Here is an 18555-nt window from a genome sequence, read left to right on the forward strand (position 1 = left end):
AAACCTCTTTTCGACATCAAATCTCTACCGTCACTGTCCTAAACTCTATCTGATATCTATATTTACAACTTAACTCTTCCTGTCTTCGACTAACTCTACATAACTACTCTACCAGATTCCATAACTCTAAGAAAGTTTCCTCCAAAATCTACCACCATTACAGTTACTCTATGGACCAACTCTAAGTTTCATCTTACTCTGTTGCTTAACTATAACTCTCCCACCATGTATGCTAATTGTACCGACTAAGTCTATCTATCTACTTACTCTCCCACCACTATATATGACTCTACGAAACAACTATACCAAATGTGTTTCACTCTTCCCCACAAGTCTAAGAAATAACTTCAACTCTACCATAACTACCTCGTAGACTTATCACTTGGCGGGAGTTTTTCCCCCCTAAACTGTGCAGATAAACGCCTTCTCTCTCCAACGTGGCATTTCTTTTTAATGGCATGTTTGGTAATTATGTTTTTCCTGTAACTCTAACCAAAGGACAAACTTGCCTTTTTTCGTTTTGAAACTACCCCCTCCATTTCAGTACTTAACCAGTATTCACGTGCTAATCTCGCACTTTACCCTGGTTTATTTCATCTTTCTAAGAAAACATAAAGTGTCGGTCGAGAGAGAGATTTTATGATGGGCTGATTGTTGAATAACTCAATATGAGTGTGCTAATAGAGAAGCAATACAACAAGAACAAAGTCAAGTTCAAGTCAGATGAAATGCTGCACTGGGAGGGTTAAAACTGCAACGAAACAAAAATCCCTCCTTATTGCACCGTACGTGTAGCAATACATGATTTGGAGGTAACAATCCAACAACATATTCAAGCAACAAGAAGTGAGGAGGTGATGCTTCACTGACTACCTGAGAACATTCGTAAGAAGAATCTACAACATTAAGCCTCACATGCAATCCAACAACATAATGTATCACCCAAACGAAATCAATTGAAGACTACATTATCAAATGTCTACAGAACCATTAAAACCAGGCACAACTCAGGAAGAAAGAAACATTAATTAGAAGTCAGAAGTAAAGACCATTTAAGTCATCAAAACCAAGATGCTCTTCGCCTTCGATGAGCCTGCCCAAATAAGGTCACACTACCAGCATAAATCACTTCTATAATCAAATAAACGATGACATCAAAATAGCAAACTGAAGAGAATATGAGCAACAAAACTCCCCAATAGAACATGTATGGTAAGCACATCTTCAGAGAAGTCAACCTACAGAGCTTAAACCATCCTGGCCAACTAATCCCCAGAGAGTCAGAGACCATGAAATAGAATGGTCACCAAAACAAAAAGATTTTATACAAAACCTCATATAACACTAAAGGCACAAGCAGATAAGGGGAGGTAAGCTGATCACATCTCCATCAAATATAATGGTTACCAAAACAGAATAAGGAAGAAAAAGAAAACACCACATGTAAACAGATACTGCAAAACAAATTCAACCATCGATGCCAAAATATCAAAATGGGACTCTGTCTGCTTTGCATCCTCAACATACCAAAAAAATCAAAATCCCAGAAGTATGAATTAAAAGATTGTAGACGAACGAAACCTGAATAACAACATGTCTAGCTTTCTACAGATGGAAAGTTCAAGTTGTTCCCTATTGAGGCAAACTGTACACTTAATTAGCAAAACTCCCAATACACAGATACAGGTCGAGTCAAAACTTCTAAGACAGTATATGAAAAACAATCCTTCGTGGAAAATTAATTAAAACAGAACTTGTCGTCTTTGCATCGTGCGTCAATATATAAAGAAGGGGAGCATTTCACATTAAAAAAAAGAAGAAAAAAAATAAATAAAAAATAAGCCATCGTCATGAGGCCATGAGCATATGAGTAAAGATCAAATACTAGGAATGGATGTAGCATGAGAGATAAAGCTTTTGGTAAGATATAAAAGTTTACGCAGTTTAATTAGGTCTAACTTCAGTAAACTAAACAAAAACAATTGATGATTTCTTTAATTTAAAGAGAATACTCAATAAAAAAAATAAGAAAGTGAGAATTATATATTTATATTAAACTAGCATAAGCAAAACAACTGGTTCCAATGGGATGAAATACAAAGGCTACACAAAACTGCAACAAAACAAAATTGCCTATCAAGTTTCTTTGTTTTATTGACTTTGGATTATGTAATTATTTAATTTATTTTCTTTTCGTCTGGTTTTGTTTCTACCGCTAACTTATTGCACTCTGCAACATTAATATCTATACATGAAAAATGAGGCAGCTGATATAAGGTTGGTCAACAGTCCTTCATACTTCATATGAATTGGTAATTTGGTAGTATATATCTCATATTCATATGTGGAACAAGAATAGCTTCGTTAGGTAACTATACGTTATGTCGTTACCGTCAAAGAATTGTGACCGAAAAAGGAATTTGATTAATCCATTAGTCAAAAGTACATTTTCCAGCAATGTATCATAATGTTTTGCCGAGGAATTAGAACATGGTTTAAGATTTAAAAGGTATTTTTTCTAAGACATAACCTCGAGTTTTTTATCCTAGATTTAGTTTTCTTGTCTAAAAAAAAAGTATCGGTTGACTTTCAAAATTCAATGCATCATGTGATAATAGGCTCTCAACTCAACACAAACCACTCAATCGTTATGAGTGGATCAAAATGGTAATAAGCATTAAGATTTAAGAAACAAGGGTTTTTTGTTTTGTTTTGTTTTGTTGGTCTTGATGAGATATTCTTTAGTTGTTCAACATTTAAGGTGGGAGAGGTTGAGGCCATCACATCTCCCACTAAGCAATGTCCTTCGTAGGAAAAGCACTTTGGCATAACTTTTATTTTTGTTTTGGTGTTGTTATGAAAAATAGAAAGAAAATAGAGGATAATGGAATTAACAACGAACACAAAATGTGGGATACATTATTATTAAGCCTTTTGTATATCTCCATTCATCACATCAAATTTATAAAGCAAACTCTTTTTAAGAAATCTCTAGGCTTCTATCGTCATCACTTTCGATAAATCTTTATGAGACAATTCAAATATAAAGGTATCTAAAGAAAGCATTATGGAGTTCTATATCTCAGCCACCCAAATAGAGGAGAAGCGAAATTTCACATCTCGATCTAGTCAAAAATTCAGCATTTATCTATAAGTGTGACGACAATAAGACTATATAGGTTTGCACCGGAGAATCTTAATTATAAAAACATTTACTATAACTATTATAACAAAATATTTAGAAAGATATCGAACCTGTAGCTAGGTATCTTAAAAGATTAACTACATCTAGTTCTTGATGCTTTCAAACCCATAACAAGAAAGCCTTGGACTTGATAGACTTATAATTAAAAAAAAAAGTATATCATTCCAAGATCCAGTTCTTTATAACTTTTCCATTGGAATCTTTTGTAAGGGTAGTGTATTATTGAAAATTTGGCTGGTTATACGTGAGTACTGTTTGTGGTTGACAACAAGATATGTGAACTGTTTGTGATGTATACATGTTTGTATAAGACAAAATGATGGGTGTAGTTTAGCAAAATAAAGAAATTAATGGACCATTGGCTGGGGATTATTTTTGAGAAATGAAAATAAAGAGAGTGACGTCGTTAAGAGTGTGGGGGGGGAAGGATCAGGAACAACTGAACAAGAGATTTAGGAGAAAAGATACCGAATCATCTTCTCTTGTGTTTTCCTACTTCTCTTGTGCTTTCCTACTTGGCTGGTTCCAAAATATTTTTCACACCCACTAAAAAAATTTCATGATTTTTTAGGAAACGTATTACCTTGAATTTCCCCAACTTAATTGAATTTTTTTTGGTATCAAACAATTGAATTTCTTTTAATGGTTTTTACAAAATTCATTTTTCTCGTGTTCAAGCACTACTAAATCTCCAACTTTATACATAAATCACACCATTCGTAAGGTTAGAATATTTAGTTAGTTACTCTAAAACGTACGTTATCAAAAATAAATATACGTGTATGATAAGTCAGATTAACTAATACACGAGGAACATGCATATGTTACAATATATTTTTAGTATTACTTTTAGGATCGATCATGATCATGATGATCATGATCATATCTATAAAACACTGGATGATATCGACCATGAAATCGAAATGTCAGTCTTTAGAAAGTTTTATGTGGGATTTACATCGAGCTATATCTGATTATAGCTTGAATGATTGAATCAATGATATATAATGGAAGAAACTTGCTAACATTTAATTTATATACAGTATGTCATTTAGTATAACTTTTGAGATGAAAAAATGATACACTATATATTACATTAGCTTGTGGGAATTATGTTAAGTTGTCATGTTCTAAGGGCATGTCCAATGCAGGTCTCATAACTAGTATCTTAGAAATAAAAAGGAAAAAACTAAATCATTAGTCAATAATAAACTAAGAGATATCTCTTATAGAAGAAGTTTTTAGACAATTTGTTAAGTACATGTGTCACTACAAGAGAAGTCAGTTCTATTAATTTACCAAATGAAGTTTTTAAATATTTTTTTTATTATGTTTTAATATCATGTGTTTGTAATAATTTTCATGTTTTATAAAATTTAAGTTTTCAAATTGTTTTTTAAGAACTTCTATTAAGAGTTTTACCATTGGAGATGAATAATTTTAATTATTTTTAAAAACTTTTTATTTTTAAAAAGTACATAATTTATAACTAAAAAATTACTAAAAAACTTTATTAACATACACCCATTGGAGGTGGTCTAAGAATGCTAATATATTCTGATAACGAGACTTGCTATTTTGACCGTTACTTTGTCAAACTGTTTTAACCCCAATGTAGAAACTTTTGACGACAACCAATCTCGCATTTAGAAACCAGAAGAATTTTTTTTATTAAATGAAACTTATACGTGTTTCGAACTTAAATGAAGAAATAGCCTCGTGGCTTATATTGCAAATTATTGATGACTTCAGTGTCCTCTCGATCAAGCAACTAGGCGACAAAAAGGACCGCCCGTACTAACCTGTGAGATCGAAACGCTTCTTCTCTCACGCGCCATTTTCTACATTATTATTCACTTAACATTTTAATTGTTCAGATTAGTGATTTAAAATACATTCACTACACAAAAACCATCACTAATTAATCAACCAAATCGGTCTGGTTCGCTCGGTGAAGATACCTGTAAAGTGTAAACCAACCCACAATGAGTAGTAGAGGACACGCGCTAAAGCGAGCGTGTGTGGGGGAGTTGAGAATACAGTAGTTCGTATTTTAACACCACCACCACTAATTTATAATGTTCGCTTCGTCATATCTGACTAATACTCATTTAATTAATACATTATTTTATTCATCATTTCAGTTAAATTAAAAAGAACAAAAAAACAAAAGGGGTTTGTCGTACTATTCCCATCTCTCCCCACTAGATTCCTATTAAAACCTCTGACACAGAAAGAGGGGTTTCAATCTCTCATTAAAGAGAAAGAGAAAGAGAGAGAGAAGACAGACATCATCTTTCTCTTGTTTCTGTGGATACTCTCTGTCTTTTGTCTCTCTGTAAATCTCTGTTTTTCGAAGATGTAAATGATTTTTTAATCTCTTTCAATTTGTAATCGTCTCTTTGTGTCTCTCCCCCCCCCCTCTCTCTCTCTCGCCGACTCCACAAAATTTGAGCTTTTGTAAAAGTTCTTGAGGTATAAACTATTCTCATAGTTTCACTTTGTTTTGATTCTGGTTTTGTTTTCAATTTTCCTTCTTTCGAGTTGGGTTCTATACTTTGTGTGGAGAAAACCCAGAAAGTTCTAAGATTTTAGCTGAATTGGGCCACTTCTATTACAATTGGCACATGTACTCCACCAGAGTTTGAGAACGATGTATCGTTCAATTTGATGTCGACGCACTTATTTATTATATAAATTGAAAATTTTGAAAGCTACAGATTTTGTGTGTGTGTGAATCGACTAACAAAGTTTTGTCTCATCTTCTTCAAGTTGTTGTTGTTGTTGTTGATGCGGCTGCTGCTGCTGCTTTAGAGTAGTGTAGTTTTGTTGCAAGTTGTCTATTGTCTGATGACTCTGATCCGTTCAAAAAATTATTATTATTTTGTATATAAATATTGTATTGTATACAGTAGTGTTTCGATTTGTAACATTTTAGATTCCGTCTTTGACCAATAAGAAGATCTTTTCCTCCATTAACGTTTTAGTTTATTACAACTTACTACTATTATTTTATATCTTTTTCTTTTGACAGCTACTTTTATGTTCGTTTTTAAGCATCAGTTCGTTTATGCAAATAGAGAGAGTCTCTTGTCATGTGTCTTTGAAACGATCTTTTTTGTTTTGATTTACATAGTCGGAGATCTTTTTGGAATCTATTCCTCTGTTTTTTTTCTTTGGTTGAGAAGGACCAGAGATAAGTTTTTTTTTTTGTTTCCCAGAGAATCTCTGTTTGTGGTCTCTCTTTATGAAATCTTTATCTCTATCTTCTTTAGATTCTGCTTCTTCTGTCGAGTTACTTAGTGGCCAAGATTCACTTATTTGACTCGACAGCCAAAATCTACGAATATCTTATCTTCTTGCAACTTGTTCTTGACACACTTAAAGCTCTCTGCTTTGAGTTTGTTTGCTGCTTCTCTTCCTATCCCTTTTCCTGTTTTCTGTGTCTCTGTGATATATAAATCAGTTCATTTGTTTTGTTAACCACAGAACGTGTGAAGAGCTAAGTATCAAGAAGATCTTTCCTTTATCAAATGGCTAAAGTTTATTGGCCGTATTTTGATCCTGAATATGAGAACTTGAGCACCAGAATAAATCCTCCAAGGTAACAATTATTACGTTTCACACTGAATAAGAGCCATTGATGCTGTTTCCCAAGAAGCTCATACTACTTTTTCTATGTTGTTGCAGTGTTTCTATTGATAACACTAGCTGCAAAGAATGCACTCTTGTCAAGGTAAACATTTTCTTTCTCGGGTTTTAGTCGATTTGATGATTTTAACTGAGATTTTGATGCATGTGAGACTATTATTTGATAGGTTGACAGTATGAACAAACCTGGAATATTACTTGAAGTTGTGCAAGTCCTAACCGATCTCGATCTTACTATCACTAAAGCTTATATCTCTTCTGATGGTGGATGGTTCATGGACGGTAAAGTGTTGCACATTTCTACATTCACAACATTCTTGATCATTTCCAATCAAACTTCTAAATTGATTCCATTTTCACATCTTACAGTATTCCATGTCACTAATCAGCAAGGAAACAAGGTGACTGATAGCAAAACCATCGATTACATCGAGAAGGTAATATACATAAAAGCAGTAAATGTATGTCTTAGTTTGTATAATGTATGCAAATGGTTTGGTATATTACCTTATATCTAATTCTTGTTTTTTCTTTTTCTTTAAAAAGGTGTTAGGACCAAAGGGTCATGCCTCGGCTTCACAAAACACTTGGCCAGGTAAAAGAGTCGGTGTCCATTCATTAGGCGACCACACATCGATCGAGATTATTGCTCGTGATCGTCCTGGTCTCTTGTCTGAGGTCTCAGCCGTACTAGCAGACCTAAACTTCAATGTGGTGGCTGCTGAAGCATGGACTCACAACCGTAGGATCGCGTGTGTCCTCTATGTGAATGACAATGCAACTTCTACAGCGGTTGATGATCCAGAAAGATTGTCTACCATGGAAGAACAGCTCAACAATGTGCTGCGTGGGTGTGAACAAGAAGATGAGAAATTTGCTCGGACGAGTCTCTCCATTGGCTCGACTCACGTTGACCGTAGGCTTCATCAGATGCTTTTCGCTGATAAAGACTACGAAGCATTGACCAAGCTTGACGATTCCGTTTCTCCTAGACTCGAGGCCAAAATCACAGTTGAACATTGTGAAGAGAAAGGTTACTCCGTGATAAACGTGAGCTGCGAGGATCGACCAAAGCTCATGTTCGACATTGTATGCACGCTTACGGATATGCAATACATTGTGTTTCACGCCACGATTTCATCGAGCGGCTCTCATGCTTCTCAGGAGTATTTCATCAGACACAAAGACGGTTGCACTCTCGACACAGAAGGAGAGAAAGAGAGAGTTGTCAAATGTCTAGAAGCCGCAATCCATAGACGAGTCAGCGAGGTAAGTAACCGCATTTTGCTTGGTGCATGTTTCTTGCATTAGAAGAAACAATAGCCTAAGTTATCGTTTGATATTCGATCCTAGGGCTGGAGTTTGGAGCTCTGTGCGAAAGACAGAGTTGGATTACTGTCGGAAGTGACAAGGATCCTGAGAGAGCACGGGCTATCAGTGTCGAGAGCTGGTGTGACAACAGTGGGAGAACAAGCCGTCAACGTTTTCTATGTGAGAGATGCGTCAGGGAATCCAGTGGACGTGAAGACGATCGAGGCGTTACGCGGAGAGATAGGACATAGTATGATGATTGACGTCAAGAATAAAGTTCCGAGCAGAAAATGGAAAGAAGAAGGTCAAGTTGGAACAGGAGGAGGATGGGCCAAAACAAGTTTCTTCTTTGGGAATTTGCTGGAGAAGTTACTGCCTTGAGAAGAAAGGTAACTGACAAAATCAAATTACAGTACATTGTGTGGATAAGTGTACTGTAAAATGTGTATTATGTATGATCATCTAGCGGGACTTAGTGTGGTGTTTTACTTGGTCAGGGATTTTGGTGGTTTACCCCTAATCAAACCGAACCAGAACCGGTTTTTGGTTACGTAGGCATTAGTGTGATCGGGGAAATGAACATTGTCTATAAAAAAGAATAATATGCAACTTTTCCTATTGGCAGGGTTGCTTTTGTGTATGTGTAATATCAAATCCTAGCCTTCTTGTTATCTTTGGCCAAATGTAAACTATCCTTCTTGTTAAGAATTTTGATTGCCGTATTTGATTGTTGTGAATACGTAACACTTATGTTGTAATTTACTAATCTTTTATCAATTTGGCTTAGTTCGAATCCAAAATGAAACTTACAAATTGAAATAAAGTTGAATTTGGCCAAAAATACTAATAGGTCCATGAATTAGGGAGGGCTAATGCAAAGTAGATGTGAGACCGTTCAAAAGCAATAAAAGCAAACGGCATGGAGTGCGGCCTCGGGTAAGGCTAACAGCTAGCTCTCTACATATGCACGATAGGACACACTGAGAAAAAGTGAACGGCTTGATGTTTCCATGTCATATTCGAATAGTATTATTTCATGTGTTGCGTAATCTTACAAAAAGAAATATAAACTCACGCAGAAACAATCAAACATTACAATTTATGTTTAAAAGATACAGTTTGCGTATTTTGTTTAGATTAAATCAAATTGTGTATAAAATATATATATTTATTTATATAGTAAATTAATAACGTTAGGGGCTTAGTGCTTTCTAATCTTTGAAAATTTTTACATGTTACGTGAATACAAACAAAAAGAAAACATCCATTTATAAAATAAGTTTACTATCTTGTAATTTTGTTACATGTTTGTTCACCATATGTTAATCATAACAAATTATTTTTTTTAAAATCCTTGTTGTTCCTTTTAAAGCTTTTTACCCTTTAGTTTTTACATGTGAGATGTCTAACATTCCTAACGAACTAGATTGTCATGATTTTGGCTAAAAACTTGGTAAAGAACATAACTTGTCACTAACTAAGCATAGAACTAATCAAATCATAGTGAATCCATAGGTTATACGAGGTGGAGGAAAGAAGATTTGGTGGGAAGCTTGCTCCCCATTTAGAGAAAAAAAAACGTGCCCACCAACCCAAAGGCCTCATTAGCTCCAAGATATATTGTTCTAATTGTTTTTTTACAAGTCGAGTTTTTGCTTCTTGTTTGGTTTATGCCAATGTTCTTGAAATAAAATGTACACTCCGACAAAAAATCCACAAAGTCGTACAATTATATGTGTCCATCAAAACAACAATTAGAGTCGGAACAATTATATGACAATACAATAGTTTATAATATATGGACTATGGTTTGTCATCTATTCCTAATATTATATCTAATATCAAACGAGCAACGTATGATATGAGAAAAGGTTTAATTTATCTATCAACTTCCTACTTTTTCCCATAAATTTTAAAGTAAAGAGTGATATATCTTTGGACGTTATCATCCCTTGACCTCGACTTCGGCTTTTACATTATGCGACTTTGGCTTCAAACGTTTTTAATCAAATACTTTAAAAGTTCTCGATCTTTTCGAAAATCAGTTACGTACATGATTAGATTAAACCATTTCCAATTAGCTAGATTACTTATATTTTCAGATATTAACAACTACGAGTCTACGATTATGAAAACAAAAATATATAAAACATAGAAGAGTCGAACTTGGAAAATCGTATTAGAGGATCCATTTTAAGTATCTGTCCTGTCAATTGAGGACACGTGGCAAAGCACGTGTCATATGGTCGTTACCCGTACGTTTACTCTTTGCCTCTTTCTCTTTTATATACAAAACTCTTTATTTATGTTATTGTGTTTCTTTATCTCTCTTCTTCTGATTACTTAAAGAGAGCTTTTTAAAAAGATAACGGATTAGTGATAATAATTCGACGGAGGAGAAGAAACCCAGAAAGAGGCAAAGAAGAGCACTTCACTTAATTTTCAGAGGTATGATCCAAAATAGTGTAAATTAAAGTTTCTGTCTTTTCTTATATTGAAGGTCCTACGCTATTCAATGCAAAATTCTCCTTAGTTTTTTTTTGTTTTTAAATGATTGTAATTATAAAGAAATTTGTCCAACTCTCTGGAAAAATCCAGCCAGCAAAAGAAAATAATTTAATATTTATCCAAATTAAGCTCTAAATATGGGGTTTTGTTTATTATAATAAGGTCAAAAACAAAAAGAGTTACACATAAGAAGAAATTAATGTTTGCTGCGTTTTAATTTAGTTTAGAGTCAAAAGACCATTTAAGACCATTTCCTAACTTTTTTGTAAATTCAATCCTTCTTTTTATTACATTTGTCGTCTTTGGATGTCATAATTCTTTTGAGTTATTTTATTTATCCTTGTTCTTAATTCTCTTTGATCCTCCTTGTGGTGAAATAATTAGAATCAAAGAAACCGCTTAAAGATGGTGAGTGAAGGAGAAACAAGACAAGAACTTAACAGATGCTTCGAGAAGATGAAGATGGAAGGCTTTGTCATCTCTGAGTGGAAAGATATCCCCGTTGAGCTTCTTATGAGGATCCTTAGCCTTGTTGATGATCGGACTGTGGTCATTGCTTCTGGTATTTGTAGTGGCTGGAGAGATGCTGTTTCCCTTGGCCTCACTCGTCTCTCCCTCTCTTGGTATATTTCTCTAGCTTCTTCTCTTCTTTTGTCTTTGTTTCGTTGCTTGTGTGATTGTGTCTCTATCTGTAATTTGATTATGTTTGAATTAGAAGATATAGTACTATATGTTGGAAAAGTGTTTTGGAGTTTGAATAAAGGTTGATCCTTTTTGGCTATCTTCGTGAATTGAGGACGAATATTCATATTGATGGATGGGATATAGATAAGATCATGGCGCGTGGTGATTGAAAGAGTCAAACTTTTTTTTTTATTTGATCAGGTTTTGTTACGAGGACAGTTTCTGGATGATGGTTTCAGTTTTGATGATTGGTTCCAATTTGTATCATATATGTAACCCATATACTAGGAGGAGGATTTTGATTTATGTGTCTACTTGTTGTTATTCAGGTGCAAGAAGAATTTGAACAGTTTGGTTCTTTCTCTTGCTCCCAAATTCGTCAAGCTTCAGACTTTAGTACTGAGACAGGACAAACCGCAGCTTGAGGACAACGCAGTGGAAGCCATAGCAAATCACTGTCACGAGCTACAAGATTTGGACTTAAGCAAAAGCTTGAAACTAACTGACCATTCCCTCTATTCGCTGGCTCGTGGTTGCACTAGCCTCACTAAACTTAACCTTAGCGGATGCACTTCGTTCAGCGACACTGCTCTCGCGCATTTGACAAGATTTTGTCTGAAGCTTAAAATTCTGAATCTCTGTGGTTGTGTGGAAGCTGTATCTGACAGTGCATTGCAGGTGCCTTTTTAACATTCATTTCTCTAATGTCATCACCCTTCTATTTTCTTTTGTATCGATAAGTCGAACAATTCTTCAACCGTTGTGCAGGCTATTGGAGCAAACTGCAATCAGTTGCAGTCACTAAACTTGGGATGGTGTGAGAATATAAGTGATGATGGAGTTATGAGTTTAGCTTATGGCTGTCCTGATCTCAGAACGCTTGATCTTTGTGGCTGTGTATCAATTACAGGTAAACCTCAGCTTTACGAGACCCGAATCTAAGTTTTTCTTTTTTTCTGCTCTTAAACATTTGTTGTTGCTGCAGATGAGAGTGTTGTGGCTTTGGCAAATCAGTGTGTACACTTGAGGTCACTGGGGTTATACTATTGCAGGAACATTACAGACAGAGCCATGTACTCGCTGGCTCAAAGCGGAGTGAAGAATAAGCATGAGATGTGGCGAGCAGTGAAGAAAGGAAAATTCGATGAAGAAGGACTAAGAAGCCTTAACATTAGCCAATGCACTTACCTCACACCTTCAGCGGTTCAAGCTGTCTGCGATACATTCCCTTCCCTCCACACTTGTTCAGGCAGGCATTCACTTGTCATGAGCGGTTGTCTGAATTTACAATCAGTTCATTGTGCCTGCATCCACCAGGCTCACCGCACCCACACCGCTTTCCCTCACCCGGCTCATTGAACCGGTGTGTGAACTAGAGGGTCATCTCTCTGGTATGTGTGTTTAATAAAAGCTTCTTTTAGTTTTCTTCTCGTCTCTGATGCAATCTCAAGATTTTAACATTTATACATTATAGCAATCTTGTAATGATTGCAAAATACTTATATCTAACAATTTGTTAAGTTTGATCCAACAATCATCATCTATCACTAATGAATAACTCAAATTATAAGACGAGGTTGCATCACATCCAGATGTGTGACACCATCACTTGTAAATTGTAATGGTATACAATTTTATATAATCGTCTACATCAAATGCCCTTGTAAAATGTTTAATCAAGAATCTAAACCTCAGTTTAACTATCGCACTAGTATATGCTCCTTCCGAGTCCTTCGTTAATGTGGGTAGTTAAACTCAACCATAGTTTTTTTAACAATATTTATTTTAGTGTTTTCGTTAAAAAAGGTCAAAAACCATACAAACATTTGATTCAAAATATTTATTTTAGTGTTTTCGTGCGCAAAACATTTGATTAAATGTTTTGGTAAGTTAAAATTCAATAATTTAATCGTTTTTTATGAATCAAGCCTTATTATTTACGGACCACGTTTGTAGATTGAACTTTTGGTACTTACGGACCATGGAAGTAGATTGTCGGCGTTATTACGTCCGTCTTTTTAAATCATGTAGCAACAGAACTCGCGAAACTTTATGGAGGCAAACACACGGATTGTTCTTCAAGAAGGGTTTTATTGGCTCAATTGTTATTGTTGCTAACCATCTCCTTCAAATTTACTCGCGGTGTGGCAATATGGGCACTGCGCGGGACTTGTTCGACGAAATGCCTGAGAGGAACTATTTCTCCTGGAACACTATGATTGAAGGGTACATGAATTCTGGGGAGAAGGGCACGGCTTTGAGGTTTTTTGATATGATGCCAGAAAGGGATGGGTACTCTTGGAACTTGGTTGTTTCCGGGTTTGCAAAGGCTGGGGAGCTAGGTGTTGCTAGGAGGTTATTCAATGCCATGCCGGAGAAAGATGCTGTGACGGTGAACTCTCTGCTTCATGGATATATTCTAGACGGTTATGCAGAGGAAGCTCTGAGGCTGTTTAAAGAACTGAAATTTAGCGCTGATGCGATCATAATGACTACAGTTCTCAAGGCATGTGCAATGTTGGAAGCTTTGAAATGTGGGAAGCAGATACATGCTCGGATTATGATCAGCGGTGTTGAATTTGATTCGAAAATGAATAGTTCGTTAGTTAATTTGTATGCAAAATGTGGTGAGTGGAGAATGGCAAGTATTATGCTGGATCAGATCGGGGAACCGGATGACCATTCTCTATCAGCCTTAATTTCAGGTTATGCAAATTGTGGGAGAGTGGATGAGTCTAGAGGAATTTTCGATAGGAAAAGTAATAGATGTGTAATTCTATGGAACTCTATGATTTCGGGTTATGTTGCCAATGATATGAAATTTGAGGCATTAGTTCTTTTCAATGAGATGAGGAATGAAACCCAGGAAGATTCTCGTACGCTGGCAGCTGTTATAAACGCTTGCATCGGTTTGGGCTTCCTAGAGACTGGTAAACAAATGCATTGTCATGCTTGTAAATTTGGGTTAATTGAGGACATTGTTGTAGCTAGCACTTTGCTTGACATGTACTCCAAGTGTGGAAACCCAATGGAAGCTTGCAAACTTTTCAGTGAGGTCGAGACCTATGACACAATCTTACTGAATAATATGATCAAGGTATATTTCAGCTGTGGAAGATTTGATGATGCAAAACGGGTATTTGAGCGAATTGAAAATAAGAGCTTGATTTCTTGGAACTCAATGATTAACGGATTCAGTCAAAATGGTTGTTCTGTTGAAACTTTGGAGTATTTCCGCCGAATGCACAAATTGGATTTGCCCACAGATGAGGTTAGCCTCTCCAGTGTCATCAGTGCTTGTGCAACCATTTCTTCTCTCGAACTCGGTGAGCAGGTTTTTGCCAGGGCGACCATTGTTGGTCTGGACTCTGATCAAGTAGTATCATCCTCTCTCATTGATCTGTACTGCAAGTGTGGATTCGTTGAACATGGCAGGAGAGTGTTTGACACAATGGTAAAATCAGATGAAGTACCATGGAACTCAATGATCTCAGGTTATGCTACAAATGGACGTGGATTTGAAGCGATTGATTTGTTCAAGAAAATGAATGTTGCTGGTATAAAACCCACTCGGATCACCTTTATGGTTGTTCTAACAGCCTGCAATTACTGTGGTTTAGTGGAAGAGGGAAGAAATTTTTTCGAGGCAATGAAGTTGGATAATGGTTTTGTTCCAGATAAAGAGCACTTTTCATGTATGGTTGACCTTTTGGCTCGTGCTGGTTATGTGGAAGAAGCCATAGATCTTGTAGAAGAGATGCCTTTTGATGCAGATGCAAGCATGTGGTCATCTGTTCTTAGAGGATGTATTGCAAATGGACATAAAGCCATGGGAAAGAAAGTTGCTGAAAAGATTATAAAGCTTGAACCTGAGAACTCAGTTGCTTATGTGCAGTTGTCCACCATATTCGCAACCTCTGGAGATTGGGAAAGCTCGGCGCTTGTAAGAAAACTGATGAGAGAGAAGAATGTGACAAAGAATCCAGGTTCTAGTTGGGCTGATTGTTGAATACTAGCTTAAGTGTTAATACCACCAATATAAGCAAAACGACAAGTCAAGTTTGAGTATGAAGAAATGGACAAGGAGTGGGGAGTTTGAAACGAAATAAAAAAGAAACTTTTCTTGAAGTTAAACGAACGTAGGTTAGTCATATAGTCATATTTTTATCGATCCTGGAAAATTTAATCGTTATCTGCTTTGCTATGTGAATTGATAGTTATGCTTTGCTTCTGATCCTTTGTTTTGCAGCTGACTGATGGCACGTTGCAGTACATGATCTATACATTGAGAAATGAGACAGAGCAACTGTGCTACTTGAGCTAGAGAACATTTCTGTGACTTTTTACAGGTTGATAGAGAAATCGAAGATCTACAACTGGATGTTTCCAATATCAAACTATATAGCATCGATCATTGATTATTTTGCTGAGCTAGAGACAGATAGTTTCACGTTACACCGCCTCATTCATGGATCATGGTTGAGTTGCAGGCCAGATTTCCGAGCTACAGGGTCAAGAAAACGACTACAAAAAAAGAAGAAGGCGCGTGTCTCACTCAAGTTATTGACAAAGAGATTGAAGATGTGCAGCTTGAGTTTATGATTGTTAGTAAGTCAATTTGAGTGTGAATATCACCGATAGAAGGAAAATTACAACAAAACAGTGTATAGTAATCTTGTAATGATTACAAACCAGTTGAGTTTTTCTTCTTTTTAAGAAAAACTTATTTTAACAATTTGTTAAGTTTGATCCATCGGTTATCATCATTACAAATATTTATAAAGAATTAATAACTTAAAGAGGATGTATCACATTCACATGTGAGACCCATCAATTGCAATGTGAGTGTGGTATTGATCATTTGCTTTTGTAGACAATTTCATCATCGTCTACATCGAATGCTGGATTGCAGAGACATCTGAAGAGTCTACCAATCCCCTGTCCAATCAAGAATCAAAATCTCAGTTTATCTTATTGCATTATCATTGAATCATAGAAATGACTTTAAAAATGAGAATCATATTTGACCTGAGTGAGCAGAGGAGTTCTATATGAAAGTGGTTGTGAAGAATCGTCATCACTGCTACTGTCATCATCGTCGTCGCTGTCTTCATCTTCTCTTGTTGATTTCGAGCCGTTCCTTGATTGCTTTTCTTGCTACATAAGCCATAACAATCTTGAATCAGCATAAGAAACCAAAAAAAAAAAAACAGATCAGATAATGTGATATGTTAGTATTTTATTAAAAACCTGGAAAATCTTCCCAAGAATCTTGAGAGCCATTGCTCTAGATTTGACCTCCTCCTTTCTTAAGTTGTTATCGCGCAAAACCTAAATAAATTTGTATTTCAAGAATCATATCTTATGTCTGATATCCAAATATAAGCAATAGGAAATCCAAAGAACTCACCATCTGGCACACATGTAACAGAGTCACTTCAATGTCGACCACATTTAGTTTCCACAAAGATCCGATCAACGTTTCTTTGTTGGTCTGAATATGGGACTCCAAATCATTCGTTGCACTAGTCCCATCTTTCTTGAGTCTCCGGTTACTCTCTTCTTGCAGCTGAAGTAACTGAAAAGCTCCTTTGGCTGCACTGATCTGTGATTTCCACGAATGACCTTTGTTCCTAACCCATTCAGCTACAAATGGAACTCCTAAGTAAAGAGCTCTTTTCCCAAGTTCTTGAGCTGCTTGTCTTGTGTATACATATCCAATTGTATGCAACATATCCGCTCCAAAAGCTTCATTCATATAAACTCAGTTCAGAATGCAAATATTGTAAAAGTGAAAGAAAGAGAAGGAAGGAGACAAGACAATGCCTGCATCTGATAGTCTTTTGGCTTCAGATTCTGCGCGGTGTATGAACCCTTCTTTGTCTCCATGGACGTATTGACTCAATAAATCTTTGAGAAACTTTGCGAGGTTTTCTTCTCTTTCTTTCTGAACAGCCTACAAAACCAAAGAGAAGAATCTTTCTTTATGTAAGATGATCAGATCAAGAAGACGGATATATTAGTTATATAACATATGGTTTTAGATTTGCCTTCAATTTGTCATGAAACTGATCAGGGGTTTCAGTTTCAGAAGCCATTTGTGTAGAAGCCATTGATGCAACAGCTAAGTGACCGATATAATCCTCAAATAGTTCACTTCCGAAGAGAAGAGCGAAAACAGCCGTTGGATCAACCATCGTTTCTCTGATTGATCAAAAACACAATTGAACAATGTCAGAAAAAGAAGGAACACATATAATGTTATTTTTACTCAAACAAGAGATAAAAGAAAACATTACTTGGGAGCTGAGAACTTTCCAGTTTGATCATACGCTTCACGATGAACAGGATCACTTAGAACCTGGTAAGCTTCACCAAGAACCTGTCCCCAAGAAGAAGAAAAAAAAAGAAAACTCTTGATTTGATCAAAATCATTATAAAAAAAACAAGAAAAGAAAAATGACATTAAAAGAACTTTAACTTGCCTGAAACTTTTCAGCAGCCAGAGGATCACCTTGATTCTTATCAGGATGAACTTGCCTTGCCTAAAAGATTCAAGAATCAGTCATCCAACACAGAGAAAACTCACAGATCTGTGAAAACATTATAAGAAGAAAAAGCAAAACCTTGATGTAATAAGCCTTGCGAATCTCTTCCTCAGAAGCAGAGGGAGTGACACCAAGAACATCATAGTACACTGTTTCCTTCACCATGATCAGATCAAAGATGTCAAAAGAGTTTGAGAAAGAAAGAAAAAAGATGTGATAAATTGGGTAGATAAGAAAAGAAAAGGTTTTGGTTTGGTGAGTGTGAAGAAGCTTTTAGGAGATGTGGGGAAGAAGAAGTTCACAAAAGGGGTCTTGATCTGGTTAAAGAAGCAGCTAGCAAAGAAAGAAAAAAAAAGAGGTTGGCTTTACAGTTATGATGAACTTTTCCAAATATACTACTAATTGCGCCGCTTTTGAGCGGGACTACAAAACATCACTCTCTCTCTTTTTTAACTGTCTACTTAGTGCTTTCTATCATTCATTTTCATGTCTCTTTTCCTAACTCCTTTTTTGCTTATTCCCCATTTCAAGATACTACTACTTGTTAGACAATATAAAATTAGATCCAGTTCGTCAGGTTCGGACTAGACACTATTTTTGTGAACTCTTCTTGTTCCCAAACAAAGGAAATACATGCATACATTCAAA

At 35.9% G+C, this 18555-nt stretch overlaps 4 protein-coding genes across 5 annotated transcripts; 3 read left to right on the plus strand and 1 right to left on the minus strand.

Moving 5' to 3' along the window:
- Positions 1-5487: 5487 nt before the first annotated feature.
- LOC17894193 (ACT domain-containing protein ACR3) lies at positions 5488-8906 on the plus strand. The gene is made up of 8 exons (XM_023787356.1): positions 5488-5680; positions 6695-6809; positions 6896-6941; positions 7024-7138; positions 7226-7293; positions 7403-8125; positions 8210-8556; positions 8665-8906. The coding sequence occupies exons 2-7, from the start codon at positions 6739-6741 to the stop codon at positions 8546-8548; spliced, it is 1362 nt and encodes a 453-aa protein (XP_023643124.1). The 5' UTR covers positions 5488-5680; positions 6695-6738; the 3' UTR covers positions 8549-8556; positions 8665-8906.
- Positions 8907-10515: 1609 nt separating this feature from the next.
- On the plus strand, positions 10516-12883 carry LOC17896544 (F-box protein SKP2B). The gene is made up of 5 exons (XM_006300313.2): positions 10516-10615; positions 11060-11298; positions 11689-12037; positions 12128-12269; positions 12345-12883. The coding sequence occupies exons 2-5, from the start codon at positions 11081-11083 to the stop codon at positions 12716-12718; spliced, it is 1083 nt and encodes a 360-aa protein (XP_006300375.1). The 5' UTR covers positions 10516-10615; positions 11060-11080; the 3' UTR covers positions 12719-12883.
- Positions 12884-12987: 104 nt separating this feature from the next.
- On the plus strand, positions 12988-16110 carry LOC17895000 (putative pentatricopeptide repeat-containing protein At1g77010, mitochondrial). 2 transcript variants are annotated; one of them, XM_023787350.1, is made up of 2 exons: positions 12988-15502; positions 15609-16110. In XM_023787350.1, exon 1 carries the CDS (start codon positions 13278-13280, stop codon positions 15366-15368), a length of 2091 nt encoding a protein of 696 aa, XP_023643118.1. In that variant the 5' UTR covers positions 12988-13277; the 3' UTR covers positions 15369-15502; positions 15609-16110. The 2 variants fall into 2 exon arrangements, with proteins under 2 accessions (XP_023643118.1, XP_006301154.1); XM_006301092.2 differs by having other exon boundaries at positions 12988-15498.
- LOC17894795 (chaperone protein dnaJ 10) lies at positions 16025-18236 on the minus strand. Its single transcript, XM_006300445.2, has 9 exons — positions 17986-18236; positions 17845-17904; positions 17659-17741; positions 17410-17563; positions 17186-17315; positions 16770-17107; positions 16610-16690; positions 16388-16516; positions 16025-16297 (listed from the first exon to the last, which is right to left on the minus strand). Exons 1-9 carry the CDS (start codon positions 18070-18072, stop codon positions 16217-16219), a joined length of 1143 nt encoding a protein of 380 aa, XP_006300507.1. The 5' UTR covers positions 18073-18236; the 3' UTR covers positions 16025-16216.
- Between the last annotated feature and the right edge of the window lie 319 nt (positions 18237-18555).

Source organism: Capsella rubella, unplaced genomic scaffold (genome assembly GCF_000375325.1).
Source record: "Capsella rubella cultivar Monte Gargano unplaced genomic scaffold, Caprub1_0 scaffold_2, whole genome shotgun sequence".
In the NCBI taxonomy this organism is placed as follows: Eukaryota; Viridiplantae; Streptophyta; class Magnoliopsida; order Brassicales; family Brassicaceae; genus Capsella; species Capsella rubella.